The following is a 23,467-nucleotide window of genomic DNA, read 5'->3' as shown; positions in this document are numbered from 1 at the left end:
GGCATTTTTTAAAAGATTTTATTTATTTGACAGAGAGAGAGTAGGAGCAGGGGGAGGGGCAGAGGGAGAGGAAGAAGCAGACTCCCCACTGAGCAGGGAGCCTGATCCTGGACTCATTCGCAAGACCCTGGGATCATGATCTGAGCTGAAGGCAGCTGCTTAACTGACTGAGCCATCTGGTGCCCCAGAAAAATAGGCATTTCTACTGTGTTTTATGTTTAATTAAATAATGACCCCCACCAGCGCTGTGTTTTTTCATGTGGATTTGCTCACTGTGTGTGTCACTTGCTTTCAGCTTGAAGGACTTCCTTTAGTCTTTCTTGTAAGGCAACAAATTCTTTCAAACTTGTTTATCTGGTTTATTTCATCTTTCTTTTTGAAAGATAGCTTTGTTAGATACAGGATTTTTGTTTGACAGTTTTTTTTTTGAGCTCTCTCACTGCCTTATGGCCTCCATTGTTTTTTCTGAGAGTTCATCTTATTAGAGTTTCCTTGGTAAGTGACTAATCACTTTTTCCTTGTAGTTTTCAAGATGTTCTCCTGTCTTTGTGTGGTGTAATAAAAAAATGTATGTGGTCTTTGCCTCTGATTCCTAGCACAGAGGTTCTAAAATCTTTGGGATCTCCTGAATGTTAGGAGTTTTTGTTATGCTAACGAAGTGGCTGAAAATGGGGGATGCTTACCAGAAAGGGCAGGCCTGTGATTAGAGGCTTGAGATTTTCAGCCACCTCACCTCCAGGGATGGGAGAAGGCTGGAGATTGAGTTCTAGCCTCTGGCCAGTGGTTTAACCAATGCCTACATGATGAAACTCCAATCAAAACTTTGAACACAAGGCTTAGTGGAGCTTTGTGGCTGGTGAACACACTGATGTGCTGGTGGGGAGTGATGAGCTGACCCTGACTCCCTAAGGAGGCAGGGAGGCTCTGCATGGCCTCCCAGGCCTCCCACTGTGTGTCTCCTCATGTAACTGTTTCTTTTGTTACTACTACTGTAGTCTTAAGCGTAGTGGTCTCCTTCCTTCTGTGTGATTTTTGTCAGCTATTGAACCTGAAGGGATTGTGGGAACCCTTGAATTTATACTTTTCCATCAGAAGTGCCCCTGGCCTGGGACGCCTGAAATCAGGTCAGTCTTGAGGAGGACTGATTCTTCATTGTAGAGTCTGAGACAAACTCCCTGTGGTTAGTGTCAGAATTGTATTACGGTAAACCAGTTGGTGGGTGAGACAGAACACTCTGATTTTCTTTTACTATGTGCATGTTTGTGGATCTCTGTGTTCATCCTACCTGTAGTTTGTTAAGCTTCCTGGATGTATTGATTTTTGGTGTTCGGTGAATTTGGGAAATGTTCTATTGTTTCGGTGGATATTTTCTTACCAATTAATTTCTTCTGATGCTTCTATTTTGTATGTGTTGGCGTCACACATTTCTCTTAGGCTCTTCATTTCTCTTCATGCTTTTTCTTTCTGGTTTTTGGCTTGCATAATCCATCCTGATCCATCTTCAAGTTCCATAATTCTTTATTCTCCAAATTCAGACCTACTACTGAGACCCTCCAGTACATTTTTATTTCATTTATTGTACTTCTCAACTTTAGCATTTCCATCTGATTCTTTTTGATCATGTCTGCCTCGTCACTGGTGTTTCTGTGTGCTGCCATCATATCTTCATTTGCTTCTTCCATGGTGTTTTCCTTCAGTCTTTTAAAACATAATTATTTATAATGGCTATTTTTTAGTGTTATTATTGTTGTTAAATCCAACATCTGGGTGTGCTCACAGGCATTTTGTATTTACTTTTTTCTGGTGTATGGGTCATACTTTTTTTTTTTTTTTTGGCTAACTCAAAATTTTTTGTTGGAAAGTGGACATTTTATTTTAGTTTTTAAAACTGAGGAATAATTAACATAATATATTGGTTTCAGGTATACAGTGAATGATTTGACACCTGTATATATTGCAAAATGATCCCTACAGTATATGCATAGTTACAAAATCCTTTTTTCCTGTGGTGAAAACCAGAAGAATATAAAACACGGTATTATTAACTACTGTCACTGTGCTGTACATTATACCTCCATGACTTATTTATTTTATAACTGAGAATTTTTCTATCTTTTGACCACCATCACTCATTTTGCGTCCCTTTCCCTAGCCCTTGGCAACCACCAATCTATTCTTTGTATCTATGAGCTTGTGTATGTGTGTGTGTGTGTGTGTGTGTGTGTGTGTGTGTATTTTAAGATTACACATACAAGGGAGATCATAAGGTGTGTGTCTTTTTCTGACTTACTTCACTCAGCATAATGCCCTGACGTTCCTTCCATCCATGTTTCCTTCTTTATGGCTGACTAATATTCCATTATTTACACACACACTTTCTTTTTCCATTTATCTTCTGTTAGACACTTAGGTTGTTTCCATGTCCTGGGTATTGTGAATAATGCTGCAGTGAACATGGGAGTAGAGATGTCTTTTGAGCTGGTATTTTCATTTTCTTTGTATAAATAGCTAGAAGTGGAATTGCTGGTTCACATGGTAGTTCTATTTTTAACCTTCTGAGGCAATAGGGGGTGTGAGGACCCTGCTTTGTTCTTTTTCAGGATTGCTTTGGCAATTTGGGGTCTTTTGAGGTTCTATGCAAATTTTGGGATTGTTTGTTCTATTTTTGTTTAGAAACTGGACATTTAAAATACTGTGTTGTAGCAACTCTGAGCACTGTCCTTCCCTTCCACCCCCATTACTGTTGTTATTATTTTATTTTATTTTTTTGCTTCTCTGTTGAATGGCTAGCTGGATTATTTAGTGACCTGTCCATGCCCCCACTCCCGTTGTTAAATGTCTGCTGTAGCTTCCCAGGGAGTCCCAGCTGTAGGCAGGCCCATGTCACCTTCTCTTTCCTGACAACATCCAGCTGGTAAACTCCACTAATTGCCAGCTGATTGCTCTTGTTATTATTTAAATATGCTGGGTATGAATTTCTCTACAAACTAATCAAACTGGCTGCTTTGAGGGAATCATTTTTGAGGCTCCTGTTTGATAATTGCTCTAAGGGGCCCCTTCTAGGTTTATTCTCAGTTCTTTTCTGCTAGCTAGCTCAGTTTAGCCTGTACCAACCTCCCTGACTCTGAGAGCACGCTTAGGTTTAAATTTCTCCATGCTCTCTTGCAGATGAAATCAACCCCTTTGGGAAGTGAGTCTTTTTCTTCCATAGCTGCTGCTGCTGCTGCTCCCAGCTCTGTTTCATGTCCTGCTTCTGTCCCAGGTGCAATCTCTTGAGCCAGGGCTCTGGAGATGGGGGCGGAGACCATGATGGGCTTCTCTCTGAGCGGTTCCTTTACTGTGGGAGCGAGTGCTTGGTGGGGTGGGCAGATGCCTGGGGTCCTCTCAGCTTGCTCCTGCCTGTGTGTGACTGTCACCCCATGACCTGGGCGAGGTGATGAGGGCCGCAGGATTCCCAGCGATCCATACGCACTCTGCCCCCTGAGAAGGGGCCCCGTCTCTCCAGGGAATCAGCCTCAGGATGAGAAGTGCTGAAGCCCTGCTTCCCTGGGAGAACCGCCTTCTGCCTGGGAGCCGCTGACTGTGGCAGTCTCCAGGGGCAAGGACACAGCGGTCACAGTTCAAATACCACAGAGGCTCACCTTCCGTAGATGTTGTGAATTTCTGAGTTTTCAAGTATTTGTAGGTTTTTTTTTTAAGATTTTTTATTTATTTATTTGAGAGAGAGAGAATGAGAGATAGAGAGCTCGAGAGGGAAGAGGGTCAGAGGGAGAAGCAGACTCCCCGCTGAGCAGGGAGCCCGATGTGGGACTCGATCCCGGGACTCCAGGATCATGACCTGAGCCGAAGGCAGTTGCTCAACCAACTGAGCCACCCAGGCGCCCACGTATTTGTAGATTTTAAGTAGATTTTTTTTTTTAAGTAGATATTTCTTTATTTACAGTTTGTCCTTAGGTGCATTTCCAGAGGCTTTAAGTAGTTCTTCCTTTTTGGTTTTGGTTTTACAGTCTTCAGTGGTTCCGTTGGGGAGTGAGTCTTCATAGCTCCTCATGCTCATGGTGGAAGGTGATTCTTGCTTTCCTCCTTAAAGCCCCACTTAATAAGTAGCTCCCAGACGTGGAGATTGTGTGTGTGCATGCGCACCTGGACAGTGTTGGAGTGATGGACCCTGGGGTCTTCTCCGTTACTCATTTTGCTCCTTTCTTGCTGTAAGTCAAACTCTCCTTCTTCTAATAGGAAGTGTTCAATACAGTAAATTTTCTCAAGAGTTTTCAGTTGAGAGGGTGCATGGTGTGGGAGGTGGTGGTAATTTTGCTTTCGCGGGTGCTCTCCTAGCCCGTGGGGGAGGGATTGTCAGAAGTCAGGCATCGGGCTGGCACGAGGGGGCCCCAGCTATTGCCACGGGGGTGCGGTGGCCCCCCTGATCTGAGACTGGCGCCCCTCCTTCACTGTCAGTGCTGAAACCATTTGTTCAAGTCAGTGGTTCGGATTGCTGCCGTTTGGTGTGTTCATGTGTCTCTAGTAACTTTCCAAAAGGAATGATGGCTTGAGTGAAGGCACGGGGTCTTTTTTTCCTTCAATGATTCTTTTTATTTCTGCCTTTTATGTATATGTATTTACCGTTTAAGTTCATTTTTACAGCAGTAACATAGAACACCGCTGTTATTTATGAACAGTAGCAACGGCTTTGTTCTGAGTTTCACGTGTTTCTTTTGGCATCTTCATACAATTTGGAATTCTTCTCACTTGACGTTTCGTGCAGCTAGGTTCTTACAACTATTTTTGGTAGTAGGATTGCAAATATGTAGAATTTTAGTATCATTAATGACTGTGTGATGATTCTATGATTAGCTTCTCATCCAGCTGTGGAGTGGGGGATGGCACCTGCCGTTTCTGGCAACATTCTGGACTCTCCTTGTACCTACACAATGGAGAAGAAAGCCCAGAGAGAAAACGGAGGGTAGTGTTTCATTTGACCGTTTTGCTTTCTCTGAGCACCGTTCTTCAGGAGGTCTGCATGCTGCCGTGGCTCACGGGCGCCCCTCTTGTTGCTCTGACTGTCGGACTGCCCCTGAGAGCGGGGGAAGGCGGTGGCTACTGTGCTGCTCACACTTGCTTGCTCCCTGCAGCCCAGAGCCCCGCGGGGAATGGGGGCGGCATTGTCAGAGGCGGGAAGGAGGGAAAACCGGGCCCTGCCTGCCATCGGTGAGGCGTGTCCGTGCCCGCGTGCCGTGTCCACGCAGTCTTCAGACGCCGGCCAAGCAAGAACTGCAAGCCCCACATGGCTCAGGAGAAAGCTGGAACTAGCCGTATCCCTCGGCCCTGCCCCGCGTGACCGTGGAGGAGGGCCTGGAGGGACGCAGAGGGCAGAGCAGACCCCTGGCCTGCCGCACCCCGCGTGTTGAAGCCGCTGCGTTTCGGGCGAAGCCGCAGCCGCGGCTACAGCTCACCCTGGGGGAGGCCTGATCCTTTGAGGGCTGTGTGTTGGAGGGTGTTTCCATGCTGTGTCCTGCTTTGTGTGCTGTTGTGCACAAGTCTGGCCTTTGAGAATAATCATTTTTTATTCTCAACCTAAGCCTCCTTGAAGTATTGATTATCTGATAACGCTGGGTTTTGTCTGCTTTTATATATTCCCATTGCTGCGATTGAAGGGGGAATTCAGAGACTTTATGGGAAGTGGGGAGGAGTAGGTGGAATTTTCCATTGGTTTCTGGCAACATGTTAATTAAGTTCATCTGCCTGAAATATTTCTAGTAAAAAAATCCCCATATTTTGGATTTTGGTTAGCAAAGTAATGGATGACTTCTCTTCATTGGGATTGCTTTTTCTAGTTCCTTCCAAACACGTTTTAAGCATCTTTGTCTTAGTCTGTTCTGCCGGCTGTAACAAAATACCAAGGACTGGGTGGCTTAAAACGTGGAGATTAATTCTCGCCGTTTATCGCCCTCAGAGTTGTGGTGGGGCCTCTCTTCCAGGCTGCACACGTCTTGCCGTGGCTGTATCCTCCCGTGGCAGGGCCTCTGTTTTCAGGGCAGCTCCAGCCTCATGAACTCCTCCCCCGAAGGCCCCACCTCTGAGCACCATCACGTCTGGGGTTAGGGTCCCAACATGTGAACTTTGCGGGGCACAGACTTTCGGACCACAGCAGCCTTCGTCACTGTGAACCGTGGTCTTCCTCCTCCTGGGAGGCCCCCACCCCCGAGTTTTGCAGGAGGGCCAGCATGAGGAGCCTGTTATTAACGCCAGCGAGTACTCGGCGACAGGTGCGCGTGGATTCATGCAGCACATGTGATGCACTTGCTGGATCCGTGGCTTATGGTACCTGTGGAACCAGAGGATGTGTCCCCAGGGAGGCTACAGCCGGCCTGCTTCCCACCGTGGTCCCTTTGCCGTGTGGGCCGGCGCTCCATGTGCGTTAGCGCATGTGTCTGTGTTCATTAGGCATACACGATTAGATCGAGTTATGATTGATATTGCTTACATAAATTGGGAATATTAGTTGTCATTGAAGAAGGTTAATTTTCATTTCCACGAAATACTTTGTTAAACAATGAGGTGCAGGAAGTAAAAATCCCCTTTTCCGCACTGTTCAGATTCTCCTTGCTCTAAGTAAGTAATCACCACTGTCTGTTTCGTCTCAAATAGATGTTGTAAAGGACAAAAGGGAGAAGTTCCTAGGGGTGGGAAATAGTTAAAAATGCTGCCTCAAAGCTCTGAATGAATTATTACTAAATTTAGGTTTCAAAATGTGCATAAGCAAAGAACACAAGTTCATTTGTCTTGATGATTGTCTTGTCACGGTCTGTTGTTCAAGTGCCGGTTTTTGTTCTGAAAAGTAAACGGCAGAGTGTGAAGAAGTGGGTTAGCTCAAAGTATAGACTGGCCCCACTGATAGGCACTGAGGGCCACGTGTGGCTAAAGGGGTGCCCTGTTCCTCCTGACAGTACGTGGATTTCTAACGCAGTTGGTTTTAAGGTGGTGGACTAAGTGTGGGTGTTGGTTTGGGATTCTCTGCAGGGCCCCTGAGTTCACTTCTCTGACTCGATGCCCCTCCTGCTTGTGAAGAGCTCTCAGCTAGCTTGGTAAATGAATGTTTTAGGGATCCTGCTTTTTCTCACTGTTTTCTGGCTTCCGGACTCAATAAACACGTCACTGTTGTATTCCAAAATTAAATGAGAGAAAGAGAACTAAAGACAAAAAGGAACCTGTTACCCCAGATGCAGTGTCTGAGCCTGTCAGAGGAAAAGTGAGGAGCCCCACCATGGGCTGGCCAACAGGTCCTTCCTTGCATGTTTTACAGAAACTGCAGGGAGGACGTCTCGTGGAGGCTGGTGCCTGGCAGAGCCCAGGGCGAAGTAGGAAAGCTGTTTTCACCACCAGGTCAGCAGGCCGGAAAGATTCCTTTGAGCTCTGAGGCCACAGTTGTCTCTGAGGAGCCTTAGGTTTTAGATCTCTGCCAGAATCATTAAACTTGTAGAGATAACCTGAGCGCCCCGCCTGAGACCTGGTCCCTGTCTCAGGTCACTGTCTTCTCCTGTGAACAAGAAGATACTTTTGTATTCAGAAGACTCTTGCTTTTCCCATTGTTTTGCCCATTTTTCTACTTGGCTGTTTTATTATTTTTAAAATAAAATCCTTTATGTTGAAGTCTTTGGAATTTTTTTTACAACTTTTCATTTTAATTCCAGTATAGTTAGCGTACAGTGTGATATTAGTTTCAGGTGTACAAGATACCGGTTCCACACTTGTACACGTCACCTGGTGCTCATCATGCACAGCAAGTGCACTCCCTAATCTCCCTGTTTCCCCCTCCCCCATCCTCCTCCCGAGAGCCCTGTGTGTTCTCTGTAGTTAAGTCTAGTTCTTGCTCTGCCCCCTCCTCTCTCTTTTTTTCCTTTCCTCATTCGTTTTTTAAATTCCACATATGCGTGAACTTACATGGTATTTGTCCTTCTCTGATTGACTTATTTCACTTAGCATAATACTCTCTAGTTCTATCCACATCATTGCAAATGGCAAGATTTCATTCTTCTTTATGGTAGAAGAATATTCTGTAGTGTATATATACACCACATCTTCTTTGTCCGTTCGTCTGTCCACGGACACTGGGGCAGCTTCCACAGCTTGGCTACTGTAAATAATGCTGCTGTACACAAAGGGGTGCATGTATCCTTTTTAAAAAATATTTTATTTATTTGACAGAGAGAGACACAGCGAGAGAGGGAACACAAGCAGGGGGAGTGGGAGAGGGAGAAACAGGCTTCCCGCTGAGCAGGGAGCCCGATGCGGGGCTCGATCCCAGGACCCTGGGACCCTGACCTGAGCCGAAGGCAGATGCTGAATGACTGAGCCACCCAGGTGCACCTGCATGTACCCTTTTTTAACTTTATGTATTTACTTATTTGAGAGAGAGCCTCTGTCCGCCCGCCCCGGTCATGGGGGCTAGAACAGCGGTTTTGTTCTGAGCCAGGGCTGCCACTTCAGGTGGCGCTCCTGTCTGTTCAGTCCTGGGACCTCCTCCCCGCTGCTCCTGTGTCTCGTTGTGTCAGATGCAGTAGTACCCTGACCCCGTCTCGCAGTTGGGTTTTCATGTGTTCTCTTCTAAACGTGTCTCTTGCACTGGCAACATCTCTTCAGTACCACCTCGTCTGCTTTTTGTGTCTCCATCTGCGTTGTGACCTGCCCCGGCCACCCCCCCCCCCCCCCGTCTTCCCTGCTTCCCAGTCCCTCCAGGACCAGGAGGGCCAGCCGCATGGAGGGCCCAGGCTGTCCTTTGCTCCCCGGGCCCTGTGAGCATCCCCGCGCGGGCGGCACGCTGAGCCCTCGCTCCAGCCCCTTCCCACGAGTGCCGCTGGTCCGCGGGGACAGCCAGAGCTGAGGCCGCTGGGCCGAGAGGGGTCTGGGCGGCTCCCCTCCCCGGCAGGAGTCCGCATGTGGTGTAAAGTGAACTCGGCCATGTTGCGTGCATCTGGAACGGCACCAGTTGCCCCTCGCGGGGAGAACTGAGGGAACTGTCCCGCCGGCTCAGACAGGGGTGCCAAGTTCCGGGGGGGGGTTCCTACCATGGTAGAGCACACACACACACACGAGCGCTCTAGGCTGGATGTCTGTGCCCCTCCGGGGTCACTTGTTCAGACCTAACCCCCAGCGGGATGGTTCGGCCGGGGGCCTCTGGGAGCACGCGCTTCCGGAAGAGACCCCGTCTGTGAACCAGGAGGAAGTGGGCCCCCCACCCGACCCCGGAAAGCCGGGCCCGCCTGTAAAACTGTGAGAAGGAAATGTTGGTTAAGCCACCCTATCTGCGGTAGTTTTTATGACTGCCCAAACTAAGACACACATATAAAATTTAAAATGAACTAAAGGATGGACACTGATTCTCTGTAATTTCTGCCTTCCGGCCAACCCGTTCTTTTCTTCAGGTCTGTTTGCATGGAAGATGTACGCCTCACAGAGAGATGTCAGTATATAGACTTGTAAACACTTCACGCAGATGTATCAATGTGAATATATACACGGACACATCTAAACGACCGTGTCTTGTAGCTGCGCATACTGGGGGCCGCGCGCGGTAGGGATTCGGATTTGTGCGCGTGTCTTGCTGGCAGCGTTGTTTCGGGGCCTGTGGCTCCGTCCAGCCTTGCCTGGCTCAAGCACAGACGTCCCACACTCTGTGTCCCTGAACCCGCTGCGGGTGGGCATTAGTTTTGACCCCGTTTGTGGGGTGTTTTCTTGTAAAGATGTGCTTGCCTCTGAGTCCTGGGCATGGCTCTTCCCTTCCATCCACACGGATAACCCAGGGGGCTGGTCCATGGTCGGGGTACGGAGAAGACCTGTGAACACTGGTGTGAGTGACCCGATGGGCAGATCCCTGCAGTGTCAGAGGCAGTTGATGGCAGGCATTTTTGTTGTGGGTTAGGAGCTCCGAAACGTGTGCGCTGCCATGTTGTGCGCGTGGAACGAGTGCCGAGGCCACGGGTCACATTGAGCTGCAGGCTCCCCCCGAGGGCACCTGCACGGGGCACAGCCGGACAGAATGCAATTTGGAGAGCAGACCGTGTGACGCGCTGCCACTTCTCTGCTTCAGGGGTCTCGCCCGAGCCGCCCTGACAGATGAGAACCGTCCGTGGGCGGCTGTGCAGCCTGCCTCGCCCAGAGAGGCCTGTGGCCCCCAGCGCTGCCTCCGTCCTGGGTTTTGTGTGGAAGTGGCCGCAGCCCGCTGTGCTCCTGGCATCTCAGGGAGGCTCTATTCTCCAGGAACGGAGCCGGGCTCCTGCTTCACCGTGGATGGAGGCTTAGTCACAGGGACAGGGCAGGGACAGGGCAGGTGGGCGCCATCCGTGTCACACTAACTGGGACCCAAGGGCACTGCTGCCCCTCGTTCACCACTGGCCCTCAGTGTACGGCTGCTTGTCCCCATCCTACCTTAGTGTCATCTGAATGGCCTTTTAAAGGTGGGTGTTTGGGCAGGCAGAGCTCAGGGGCAGGCTGCCCCTCTTGGCCCAGGGCCGCCTGCAGCAGGAAGGCTGGCTGTGCCCTCCATGGCCTTCCCAAGGCCCACGCTCTGGGGGTGCTGAATGCGCCATCAGAATTGTCCCTGTGGCCTGACGGCGCGGTTCTGTGAGAGGGCCAGCCACTCGTCATTTTGGTTATGAAATCCGTTTCTCCAGGATTACCAATTTCTCAATAACTTCAGAGTGTCGAAACCTAAGCCTCTGGTGAGTTCTACCATTTAGAATGGTCTGGGAAAAAGTTAGGCTTCTTAAATGCCATCATGATTGAAACCTTGGCCTGGCTCCTCGGAGACACAGCAGACTGTGCCGTCCCTGCGGGGGACACTCTGGAGTGGGGAAGGCAGGCCGCAGGGTAACTGCTCTCCACGGTCTGCAGCGGGCCAGGCTGGGGGTCGCTGCTGCTGGCCGCAGCGTGAAAACCTGGACTTGCGCTCTGCTGCGACGGAGGACGGGGCCCCTGGGTTTCACGGGCGCTCACCTCTTTTCCATCTACAGCAGGAGATGAATGCAGTGTGAAGCGATTCTAGGGGTGAGAGGACCCCTTGCACCAGATCACACCCCGGATCGCACAGCTCAGGCCTCGTGAGATGAACTGAAACGCTGACCTTGAACTGTCACCACATCATTAATGAGAACAGTGTCTTCCTAACAAGACATTGGGATACCTGGCCTAACAAAGATTTTTAGTTTTCTGCCCTGACCTATGAACTTAAATACCTTTAAAAAGTACGCACATTAAATAGCTTTTGTGAAGCAGTGACGTGTCGACATTACACAGCATCTGGGCTGGACCGGCACCTGCAGTGTCTGCTGGGCCCGTTAGTCTGTAGTGTTCAGGTCCCATTTCCTCATTGATTCTCTGTCTGGATGATCCCTTGTTGACAGTGGGGCATTAAGTTCCCCACTATTACTGTATTTCTGTTAGTTTTTGCTTAATGTGTATAGGTGTGCTCCGATGCTGGCTGCATAAATATTTACAACTGTCATGTCTTGTTGATGGACTGACCCCTTCATTATTATATAATGATCTCCCTTGTCTCTTTTTACCCTTTTTAAGGTCCATTTCGTCTGATCTAAAGAGAGCTACTCCTACCTTTTTTGGTTACCATTTGCTTGAAATCTCTTTTTCCACACCTTCAATATGAGTCTACGTGTGTCCTTAGGACTAAAGTGAGTCTCTGGTAGGCAGCACATCTTTGGATCTTGTGTTGTTATTTATTCAGTTGTTATATATCTTTTGATTCGAGAATTTGACTTTTTCATATTTAATTGTTGGTGGACAAGGACTTACTGTTGTCATTATCTTGATTGTTCTCTGGCTGTTTTGTAGACACATTGTTTCTTGCTTTTTATGCTGCCCTCTTTTTTTATTTTTTGATGTCGTTTGGTATCAGTGTCCTTTAACTTTTTATAATGATCTTTTGTGTGATTACTGAAGGTTTTTCCCTTGTTATCATGAGGATTTTGTGAAACAGTTTACGGACAACTCCAGTAGCTTCCTCAACCTGACACTCCGTTCCCCGCCCTCTCACGCTGGAGGCTGTTGGGGCTGCAGTTCACGTGTTTCTTACATAGTGTACCCAATCACAGAACGTGCTAGTTCTGGTCATGTTTACTGTATTTTAACCTTTGAAGTTGTAAGTGAATTATGTACCACCAGGACTGTACTGCAGAACCGACCAACTACAAATTTACCTTGACCAGTGAGTTTTATGTTCCCTGCTCACGTTGTTATGATGTTAATTGGCATTTTGTTATTTGTGCCTAGAAAACCCCTACTGAGCATTTCACGGAGGGCAGGCCTAGTGGTGGGGAGCTCTGTCCACCTTTGTTTGTTAAGGAAAGTGTGTATCTCCCCTCATTTCTGAAGGACAGCTGTGTCAGCTCTAGCATTCCTGGTTAACAGGGTTTTCTTTGTAAATACTTTGACTACATCATCCTGTTCTCTCTTGGCCCCAAGAGTTTGTGCTGAGAAATCACCCCGTATAAGGCTGGCTCCTTCTGTGTACCTTGTCTGTTTTCTCTTGTTGCTCTCAAAGTTCTTTGTCTTCGACCATGTAATTATACCGTATCTCACCGAAGCCCTATTCAGGTCCGACCTGTTTGAAGTCCCCTGGGCGTCCACTTCTGTCCCAGGCTTGGAAGCTTTCAGTCATTATTGCTTTAAATATACTTTTCTGTCTCTTTCTCTTCTCCTGGAATTCCCATAGTGCGGGGACAATTCCCATAGGCTTTCTTCACGCGTTTTTCTTTTTGCCCTTTTAGTTGGATACTTTCAAAGGTCACTCACTCTTCTTCTGCATTGTTAGGTCAGCTGTTGGAGCTCTTGAATTTTTCTCCTCAGGGATTATTCAGTTCTAGGATTTCTGGGTTATTTCATGGTTTCTTTTTCTTCGTTTTACTTTCACATTTTGCTTGTGTGTTGTTAAGAGCATGCCTCTGAGTTTTCTGTGTGATCGTTCATAGACATCGTTTCGTGTGTTGTACTCAGAGCTTGGCATCTTGTGGGGCCAGCAGGACATGTGCTCGAGGGTGTGTTCTGGATTTTGTGCTGCCTCCAGAGGTCATCTGGCCTCTCTGAACGTGTGTGGCGATGAGGCACTTCTGCTAAGTCGCTCCAGCAGAAGGAATTTTGGTCGGTTTTGGATGATTTCACAGCTTTTTTCCCCATGGGGCATGAGGTGAGGTGCAGCTGAGGTCGGGGCAAAAGGGACGCCTTGTTCTGTGCCGAAGCTCATGTTCTCGTTTCCGCAGCCCAACTTCTTGGGTACCACTCGGACTATAGAACATCATTCTGTCTTCGTTTTTCTGGCTGTCACTTCTCCGAGCCTGACCGTAGTTGTAAAGAACTCTGGAGCCCCGATCCTGTGTGTTCGGGAGGCGCTGGGCCCGGCTCACCTTTGTTACAGGGTGTCCTGCCCCTGGATGGGACGAAGATGCCTGACAGGCACAGCCCACACTGGCTCGCCAACCCAGGAGAAACCCAGGTCCTCGCGAGCACACCCAGTTGCGGGCGTCCTTTAGAATGGTGTTTGGGATGGGGGCCCCTCTGAGGTCCGGCTGGGCCCACTGGGACCTGTGGGGTGACGGCAGTCGCATCCAAGTGCGGCAAGTGCAGCAAGTGTGACATTCCCTCGGGCCCCCCCTGGCACAAGGTGCAGATGCCAGCGTGGGAGCCTGCCATCGAGCCCGGCGTGGGGAACGTGTCTTTAGGACCAGAGTCAGGGGCTGAGACGACCCCCTCCAGGCCGAGCCCGGGTCTGTGTGCCCCCTGGTGTCATGGGCGCCCACGTGGAACTCCTCCAGCCACGTCTGTGTCTCTGCTGCATTTATAGTCTTACCGCGGTCGTTTGTGTGATTTCTGCCTCTTCTGACTACTCAGCTGCCCCGAGACAGTGTCGCTCACTTGTCCCGATGACTCGCGGTGCCTCCGAGGGCGAGTCCCGCCGTGACCCTCCCTGGACGTGTGTGTGCTGGGCGGTGGAGTCTCGCTCTCCTGTCAGTGGCCCGTGTCAAGGGGAGGCGAGGTGCAGGTGGAGGCTGGGCATTACGTGGCGGGCCGTCTTAGGCGGGAGATTTGGGTCTGGGGCAGGCTCCAAGACTCTTCCAACCGGGGGTGGGTGGGCCTGGGGGGAAGAGCGCCCCGCGCTGCGTGCGCACGTGCAGCCTCCCTGGGCTAAGGACGTCGCTGCGTCTCCGGACCCGTGAGCGTGAACTGGTCGGGGGAGTGGAGGGGACGGGGAGGTACTGGCGGCCCCACGCCCGGAGCGCAGGGAGGGGAGTGTGTTCTGTGTGCCGAGGGTTTGACTCCTCGGACTGGGAGTTTAAGGTGCTTCCCTCGGGGTTCCCGTTTGCTAGCTGTGTGGTGGAGGCCGACTTGCCCTTCGGCCCCGGCTGCGCACCCCCCCCGCCAGCCCCCACGTCTTACTGAGAAGCGGTGGACGCCCGTCGCCGTGTGAGCCGAACGCATCGGGCACGCTGGTGTGACGTGATCCCCACACCCGTTCGGCTGACATCCATCTTGTCAGAAACGTTTCTGCCGTGATGGGAATTCGTGGGGTCCCCCCTTCCCCGTGGCCTGTCTGCCGTGCTCCGTCCCAGCTGTCGTGCACCTGCACACCCCAGGGCTGGTTTCTCGGCGTTCCGGACCTGTCCCTTCCCCCATACCTCCTGCAGCCGCCAACTTAAGTTCTTTGGGGACGAGTGTGGTATTTTGGTTTGGATTCCACAGGCGCGTGAGATCAGGTGGTACTGATGTCTCTCAGCACAGCCGTGTCCGACGGTGGGACCCCTCGTTGTTCATGGCTGAGAAACGGCCCGTGTGTGCGCACGGGACCCTTCCGCTGGCCCTGCCTCTGGGCATCTGCTTCCTTCGCTGTGAAGCCCCCGCCAGGCAGGCACCCCCACCCCCGCCGGCACCTGCTACCCCGTTTCCGGCCGAGCCGCCTTCACCTGTCAGGAGCCTTCGGAGGACGTCTGCGGCTGGTGGGCTCCCAGGCGACTGTGCCCAGAAATGCTGTGAATGGTCGACGTGAACGGGGTCTACCCCCACGTGGCGTGTGTCCTCGGAACAACCGCGGGGTGGGGGTGGCGTGGCCACTGGCGGACCGGCCCCGGGCAGGTGAGACGAGGAAGAACCTCAGCCCCTCAGGAGGCCCGCTGTCCTCGCCGCCCGCTCCTGTGAGACGTGTCCGACGAGTCTTTGACCGGGCAGGAGCCTGTGCGCACCCGGCTTCGGGGGAGGCCCCCGAATGCGGGGGGCAGACCGACGAGTTAGCACTGGGAGGTCTTGTGAGCGCCCGGGGAGTTGGGCGTCCGCGAGGACGCTGGGCGGCAGGAGCGCCTGGGACGGAGCGGCCGTGCTGCTGGGGGTGGTCCCTGGTCCGTGTGGGGCCCCCAGGCCGGCAGGTGCCTGCTGAACCAGGTCCCGCGGCAGAGCCCGTGGAAAGATGTGGCCTCCCCAGACCTCGTCAGGGAGCGAGCAGGAGTGCGTGCAGGGAGGTCCCTGTGGGAGCCTGGGGTCCTGGCGCCCACCCCGCGGCTCCGCGCGGGGCGCACACCCACCCTTCCCTCTGCCGGGGCTGTTTGGGCCTGCGCAGCGTGAGCGCTGCTGCCCCGCCCCGGCCCCGCCCTGCTGCCCCGCCCCGGCCCCGCCCCGCGCCACGCGTCTGCCTGCCTCCCGCCCTGCTGCCCCGCCCCGGCCCCGCCCCGCGCCTCGCGTCTGCCGGCCTCCCGCCCTGCTGCCCCGCCCTCGGCACCCCCGCTTCGAGGCTGCCTGCGTCCGCCCCGTGAGGCAGGCTCCTGAGGCCTGTCCCTGCGCGGCCCTGCCCGGTCCCCACGCCCGGTGGCCTCGCGGGCTGGCGACACAGCCTCTGTGGCGTCGGACTCTCAGACGCTGAGGCCAGCATCGTCGCGCCGCCTCCTGGTCCAGTGTCCGGGGTTGCTTTAGGCCACGTTACGTGTGTAACGTTCCGGAGCGTCAGGGTCCCCGTCGTCCAGGCCCAGCTGTACGACCCCGGGTGCCCAGTGGGTTCATGGGGACCTTCCTTTCCCTCCGGTCCTTCCTGCTTCCTAGCGCAGAGCCAGACGCTGAGGGTCAGACACAGCCTGACGTGTGTGCCTTCCTGTCCCGCCTCGGGGCTGAGCAGACCGCCGCCCGGCCTGTTCCCGAGCGAGGCGAGCGGGGCCGGCCAGGGGAACCGCCTGTGTGCGCGGAGCCGGCAGAGGCGGGATGAGTCTGCGCTGCCGTGCTCGCTTGAGGCTCCAGGGTTGCTGGATACGGAACTGTCTTGTTTCTTTCCTCCATCGGGGCTGACCTTTTTCCAACCTCCTGTTAGGTTCAGGGAGCAAGTTTCCGAGGCTGGAAAGAAGTGACTTCTCTGTTTAATAAAGACGATGAACAGCACCTGCTGGAAAGATGTAAATCCCCCAAGTCCAAAGGGTAAGTGTCCGTGGACTCCAGGGGGAGGGCGGTGAGTGGACAAGAGACGCGCTGTGCTCATTTTGATGCTGTGGCAACAGAAGAAACTAGGAAGTGAGATGCGCTTCTGGGGGAAGGTCACGGGGGTATGGCCGTCACTGGCACCTGGAGAGCTTCCGGGACAAGTGAGGGAAGGTTTCGCAGACCAGCTCTCGAACTCGGAATTGGAAACACTCAGCCTTCAAGCAGCCTCTAGCCATGCATGAGAGGTTTACTAACTGCAGAAAATCAAGGGGGAGAAAAGTTAAAAATGCAAAGGATTGGTGAACTGTAAAAGATTGTAGAAAATTGAATATATTGAAACTGACATGTTGTTTATTATACACAGAATTTTTTTAAGTATATTTAAACATGAAAAGATAAAGTCAGTGAGAGCTGAGTGGGGTCGCCATTGGCGTGTTTGACGAGACGTGAGCCTCAGGGGCCCTGGCCGCGGACAAGGAGCTGCTGTGGGGGCCAGGGGCGCCCAGGCAGCCCTGCTCCAGCCCCACGGCCGGGACTCCTCCTCCTCACCCTCCTGCCCGCCCCACGGAGGGCTGTGGGCCTGGGCCCCCGGGGTCAGCATCTGTGGGGTCCCCCAGTCCAGCGCACGGGACTCTTGGGGGTGCAGCCTGGGCTGTGCGGGCACCGTGGCGCCCCGGGGATGCCCCTGCTCTCGGGCTGGAGGGACAGCGGCCTGTCCCCCACCCCCGGCCCCCTCGTGTCTGAATCTCATTTGTGTTCAGCAAATTACCCACTCACTGCTCTGTGTGTATGTGAATAGCTGTTGAAAACGAGTTTGATAAATGGATATTTATCCCCATATTTCTTAACTAGGACCCTGCATTTCCTGTTTTCTACTTTGCTCAAATACTTGAGTATTTCCTTGTGTACGGCCGAGTATGGTACCTTAAAATACAGCTTTCACGGTTTCCCTAATACGCAGTGACGAAGTTTTCTTTACTAATTTTAATTAAAATTCTTTATTACAGATTTGTGGTCACTTTCTAAATGACTTAAACTTTTAAAGGAGCGTTAGGTGTATACGGCGGACACTAATTGAGGCCCTGAGACCACTGGGTCACCAACACTTGGCTGTCTTGTCTCCCACAGAACTAACTTGCGGTTAAGAGAGGAGTTGAAGACAGAGAAGAAGTCTGGATTTTGGGACAATTTGGTTTTAAAACAGAATATTCAGTCTAAGAAACCAGATGAGATTGAAGGTTGGGAGCCTCCAACACTTGCCCCTGAAGATGTGACAGCCGACGCAGGTGACGCGGCGAGTGGCCGTCCCCCTCGGCCAGGCTGGGAGGAGGACGGCAAGGGCCGTAGCAAGTACAGCAGCCTGGCGAGCTCAGGGAACAGCTCCCGCTGGAGCCTCCGGTCGGCCGGGAGGCTGGTCGGCATCCGACGGCAGAGCAGGGGCCACCTGACCGACAACTGGGAAGAGCTGGAGTGACCATCCGGCCCCGCTGCGGACGGGAGAGGCGCACGGGGCCGCGTGTTCTCCAACCACAACTGCTGACGCGCCCCCTGCGTCTTCCCCCCCCCCCCCCCCATGCCGGTCTGAGAGTTTGCGGTCTCACGCTGCGTTCGTTCCCATGTCCGCTGGCCCCTCCCGCGTGGACGAGAGCAGAGTACCCTCTCTGCCCGCCCGTGTCCGGGCGTTCCTGTCCGCGGACTGACGGAGGAGAGCCCCAGCCGGTGGCCGCCTCCTGGGAAACGTCTGCCCCTTCTGGTCGCAGCGCTGTCAGACGCGGTCCTGTGGGCTGCACCCTGCTGTTCTCCCCTGTGTGCCCTGTCTCCCCCCCTCCCCCGCGACCCCCCGTGTCCTGCATGTGGTGTCCGTGTGTGTCCACGACACTCGACTGTAGTGGCGGGGCCGGGCTCTCTTCCCAGAAGCCCGTGATCCAGCTGTGAAACCAATCTTCCAAAGGTTATGTTAAATTGTGTTCAACCTGGCAAATTAAACCTTTTTTCATCTTAAATACCAGGAAAGCAAAGGCTACATTTGATGCAGCACGAAATGCCACTCTCCGCAAAGCATCTTCATCACTTGCGCTGGGAGGAGGAGTCTCCTGCGTGCATGGACGACGGGGACAGTGGTTCGTTCTTTAGGGTTCATCTTACTCGTCCTGAACGTCCACGTCCTGATCTTCATGTTCTGAAAACGCGCTGTTCTGTGATTGCAGGTTAAAGAATACCATCACGGTGGATCAGGTTGAGCAACTTGATTCTCTGAATTGTTCTTGGAAAACACTAATTTGCTGATGGCGTTAAAACTGTATATAAAATACTGCAAGTGCCTCTTTTCTATAATGTGCAGGTGTTTGGTTTCCAAAGTGAGTCAGTTGCCGTGGCTACTGCCGGACGCCCAGGAAGGATGGGCCGCGCACCGTGCTCGGGGCTCCTTCGCAGCACGGCCGCGTCCACAGGTGGCGCCACAGCCGCCTGAGGCAATGGTGGTTTGGAGGAAAAGGTTTAGGGTGTTTCTGAATAAAAACAGAAACCTCCAGTGACACTGTGCATACCTCTCGTGAGAAAACACGGTCCCCCGTTGGCTCCGCGTGCACATCTGTGCCGCGTAGCAAACACACGTGTGGGAACCCACGCAGGCCCGGTGGCGGGACTCCTGATGGTAGAGCGTCAGTCTGTCCTCCATCCATCCGTCCATCTGTCCACCCATCTTTTTTTACTAGAAGAAGCCTACTTGACTGAGTTTTGAACGGGGGGGCATGTTTAAGTGGCATGAAAATAAAGATCGGTTTGTTAGAACCTTGAGATGCTGGGGGTGTGTCTGGTGATGCTGGTGGATGTTGGTGGAACAAGTCCTCAGGGAAAGGGCTCAGTAGGCAGCGGTGGCCCTGCGTCCCCTGCAGCCACACCCACGCGGCTGTGACCTGGGCGCGTGTGTTAGAGCCCGAGCTGAGGCGCAGGGGAGGAGGCTCTGTGTCTGGGACTCTGGGCGCGGGCAGAGCAAAGTCAGGACCCCGAGACCCGCTGCAGGTCGCTGCACCCACGCGTGGCGACGCCAAGTGCCTGTAACACCTCCGTGCAAATCGGTGACGCAAGGCTGACGACAGTCCTTCATAATATGGTTTCTCAAAATCTGAAGACAAAGCCAGATCGGAATTGGAACGTGCACCGTAAATCACATTTTTCTTACCTACCGAGATTAATGTTAGAATAACCTTTTTCTTCTGTTGTATCTGATTAAATGAAAATAAGTATGTCTGCGGTTTTTAATTTATTTATTGGTGTGCTTTGGGAGAGAAGTATTTTTTCTGATAGAATTTACCAAAGCAACTTTGTGTTGTTCATGGCTTAATGAGAGAATGTGGTTTTTTGACTTTGGGGTTTTTGTTTGCATTCTGTGAACACACGACTTCACTGTGCAAAGAGCGAGCGCTCCGTGCTCCTCCTGTTGCTTACTTTGTAAAAGGAAAGTGATTGGCTTCGAAGAAGGTAGAATTCATTCTCAACGCTGAGGTTTTAAAAAAATAAAAGTATCGCTCATTTCCTCTTTCGTTATTAGTCTGCATGGTTATTGGCAACGGCTTCGAGGTGACTGCTTACGGTGACTTGAGTCACAGAAAGCTGATGGCACTTTTCTTGATACCTTAAACCTCATTTAAAAGTGCAAACAATACACGTAGACTATTTCATAAATGACCAATTTCAACCAAAGTTTTTGGGATGTATCTTTTGCATATTTGAGCCGCCTGCTTCCACTGTCCTGTCTGTGAGGAACCAGGGGGAGCGCCTGTGCTCTGGGCGGAGTTTAGGGTCAGGAATTAGAGACGCACCCAGCTGAGAAGCCAGAGCATCCGAGCAACAGTACTTTTACTTAATCACCCTTCTCTTTTGAAAAGATCACCGTCTCTTACAAGAAAGTCTGTGAGGAACAGTAGCCTGTTCCAGAGGAGACAGGTGCGTACCTCAAAAACTGGGGACGTGCGCGGCCAGCCGAGCTCTGCCATCTGGGGATCTCCGGGCGCAGGTCCTTCGGGGAGCGAGGCGTGGGGGGCACTGCGCCTGTTCTGTCCTCGGGGGTCCTTCCTCGTCTCAAGGGAGAGCTAGTCCACGTCCTGTCAGCGAGGGGGCCTGGGGACCCTGCCTGGGGAGTGGGGTCCCCATGTGTCCAGGGAGCCTTCTCCGCCTGCCCCTCCCAGGTTACTTCTAGCCACTTCCCGACTTTCTGGTTGCATGCTCATTCTTCAGTGGGTATTTCTTGGCCTGAACAGAAGACCAGCAGGGCCCTCTATTCAGGAAGCTTTGCAGATTAATTGGCTAAGACAATTTTTCTAACTTTGTGATCCTTTTAAACTAATGTTCAGAATCACCCACTGGGTGGAGCTGAACGCCAGGGTGGGCTGCAGGGGGAGCCGAGGAGGCGTCTGCCTGACCTTTCCCGCGGGATTCGGTGCACTCCCCGGGGGCGGGGAGCCGTCTGTCCCCACGTTCTGGTCCCCTGTGGCTGTGCCTGGCAGGCGGCAACCCCACCAGCTGGCCCTGGGCAGGTCCTCGCCCCCAGACCCCACCTGCCAGTTCAGGCGCTGGCTCACTGGCGCCGGGCCGTCCCATAGGATCTGTTCCCCCGCCCAGCCTGGGCCTTCCTGCAGCCCTGCTGGAGCATCCCATGTACAAGGGATTCACGGGCGTGCCCCCCACCCTGCCCCCCGTGACCCCTGTGCTGCCACCTTCACAGAAACCAGGGCCGAGGGTGGTTTGTGTGCTGGTCAGACTCCCCGGGGTCGTGGGATCCGTGCTGTGTGGGTGGACGGTCCCCTGTGCCCACGGAACGTGTTTCCCAGACCCCCAGCCCAGACGGTGGAGACTTGAAGCCCCAGGGCACCGGGAGCCCTGCAGACCGCGCACCTGGAGCTGGTAACTGATGAACCGCGTGTGGTGGTGGACGTCATGTGGACGCTGTCCCTCCCAGATACCCCGCGTCCCCACAGAATGCCTGTGACGGACGGAGGCAGGGCGGTGGTCAGGCCGCAGGCCACTAGCGTCCTCTGGTGCCGTGGCCGTGAGCCCGGCGACCACAGGGACTTCAGCGAGGGTCCGTGCAGTCAGAGACCCTCCGGCGGGTTTGAGGAGCGCCCACACTGCGTGCTGGCCCGCGCAGTCCCTCAGTGTGTCCCCCACTTGGCCACCCAGCTCCTTCTCCATGTCGGTCTGCCCGTCGGCCTTGAAAACCACTGACACTTCGCTCCCTGCGTCGCCTGGGGGCACCCGGCCGGCTGCTCGTGGCGGCGGCCGCAAGGACCTCTGGCACACGTTGGGTCCGGAGTAGGGTCTGCGCCGTGCGCCCTCGGAACGTGGTCACGGGATCACAGAGCCCACGGGGCCGCAACAAGCCCGAGGCCCTGGTGGAAGGGCTGCAGCGACGAGGCTGCACCTGGAGGTCAGTACGCAGGCCGGCCAGGTGCCGCTTCCGTCAACAGGCCTGTAAACTCAAACTTCCTGTTCCGAGTGCTTCCATGTCGTCAGGATGAAGCCGCGCCGGTGCCGCTCCACCGACGAGCGGTGGCTCTGTGGCTCCCAACCGCCCTCCCTGGGGTCTCCTCGCGGTTGAGGGCTGGCTGCGGTCCCCAGCTCTGCTGGGACGCGGCAGACCCGGTGTCTCCAGGGACCCATGACGCGTGCGGCGCAGCAGCAGGGCGGGCGCCCCCGCCTCGCGGTGGACGGCACCCAGGGTCCCTCGTGGCTCTCCCCCTTCTCACGTTCTGTGACGGGCAGCATGGCAGTGACTTCCACCGCAAACACCAGGACGCTGCAGCCCCAGGTGCTGTCCTTGGCACCACCGGCCGGATTACTGATCCTCTCCTGACGCCCACACGCAGAGTTCTCCAACTGGCCGGAACATGTCTTTTTAGCTCCTTTTAGCTTTTCCCTCAAAAGCGGGACACAGTGTGTGAGCTGTTAAATGCGGTATGTTAGGGGTTGCATGTCCTCACGGCAGTGGAGGCCGGGCTGAAGGCCGCCGGGTCCCGCTGGTGCCCTGGGGACCGGGCTCCAAGGCAGCACCACCGTCAGGACGCGCCACATTTCTGTGTGGCCCGTGGCCTCCTGCAGGGATCGCACAGCCCCCGGCGCCCCGCGGGCTCCGTCAGCCTGCCTCCCAGAACGGTTTGTCGGAGAACCTCCCGAGGTTCGGATCTCGCCGCGAGGCCCTCACAGCCTCTGCCTCTTGGTCCACAGTCTCTCCCGTGTGTCCAGCAGCAGCTGTGCTGGGCAACAAGCCTGTCACCTTGGGCGCATACATTTACGTTATTAAAATGGTTTTCCAGAATTGCAGGTGAGATGCAGTCATTTGGGTAGAATTTCAGCTTTCCAAATAAATGATTATTATTGATCTCTTGGGGATCATGTCTATTGAATGTCATTTCCTTAGTAAGTCAAAATTAGTGTTGGGGTTTTAGGAAAATATAGGATTTTAAAAAGTACAAAGTTTAATTTAACTGTATTTTCAAGAAAGCTGAACGAGTCTGGAAGCGGAGGGGACAATGGGAAATACCAATCACTCACTGGAGTTTTGAGAAGTGAGGTGTGTTTTTCCTTTGGAGAATAGAATTTCAAAAGTCTCCCCCGTGGAGACTTCAGAACTGGTGCAGGAGGTGAGCCGGAGACGCCAAAAATTTCTGTTCTGTAAGAAGTCTTCCAAGCACAACACGGAGAAGCAGCACATGAGAAAACTCAACCAGTGAGGAGAACCCATCAGGAACACACAACTCCAGGGCATCATATTCTCGTATTTCTCTCCCTTTATGTTTGGGAGCCTAGGTGTGTTCAAAAGTAAGGTAAAATATTGGGAAAATCTATCTAAATATGAATAATTACCTCAAAGAATTATGGGTAGCATTTAAAATTTTCTGTGTAGGGGCGGAGCAAGATGGCGGAGGAGTGGGAGACCTAGATTTCGTCTGGTCTCAGGAATTCAGCTGAATAGGGATCAAACCATTCTGAACACCTACGAACTCAACAGGAGATC

At 53.0% G+C, this 23,467-nt stretch overlaps 1 protein-coding gene across 1 annotated transcript in view; it reads left to right on the top strand.

Annotated features, from left to right (window-relative positions):
* The window catches only part of TDRP (testis development related protein), a 43,288-nt gene extending 25,352 nt beyond the window's left edge, over nucleotides 1–17,936 (top strand). Inside the window, exons 3-4 of the mRNA XM_073902240.1 lie at nucleotides 16,349–16,452; nucleotides 17,584–17,936. Of these exons, the coding sequence (XP_073758341.1) occupies nucleotides 16,349–16,452; nucleotides 17,584–17,929 (450 nt within the window). The 3' untranslated portion in view covers nucleotides 17,930–17,936. The remainder of the gene's footprint in view (nucleotides 1–16,348; nucleotides 16,453–17,583) is intronic.
* The last annotated feature ends 5,531 nt before the right edge of the window (nucleotides 17,937–23,467 follow it).

Source organism: Callorhinus ursinus, unplaced genomic scaffold (genome assembly GCF_003265705.2).
Source record: "Callorhinus ursinus isolate GAN/ISIS: 27379988/994484 unplaced genomic scaffold, GSC_fseal_2.0 scaffold17, whole genome shotgun sequence".
NCBI lineage: Eukaryota > Metazoa > Chordata > Mammalia > Carnivora > Otariidae > Callorhinus > Callorhinus ursinus.
Note: the sequence above shows the minus strand (reverse complement) of the source record. Positions and strands in the feature narration are given on the sequence as shown.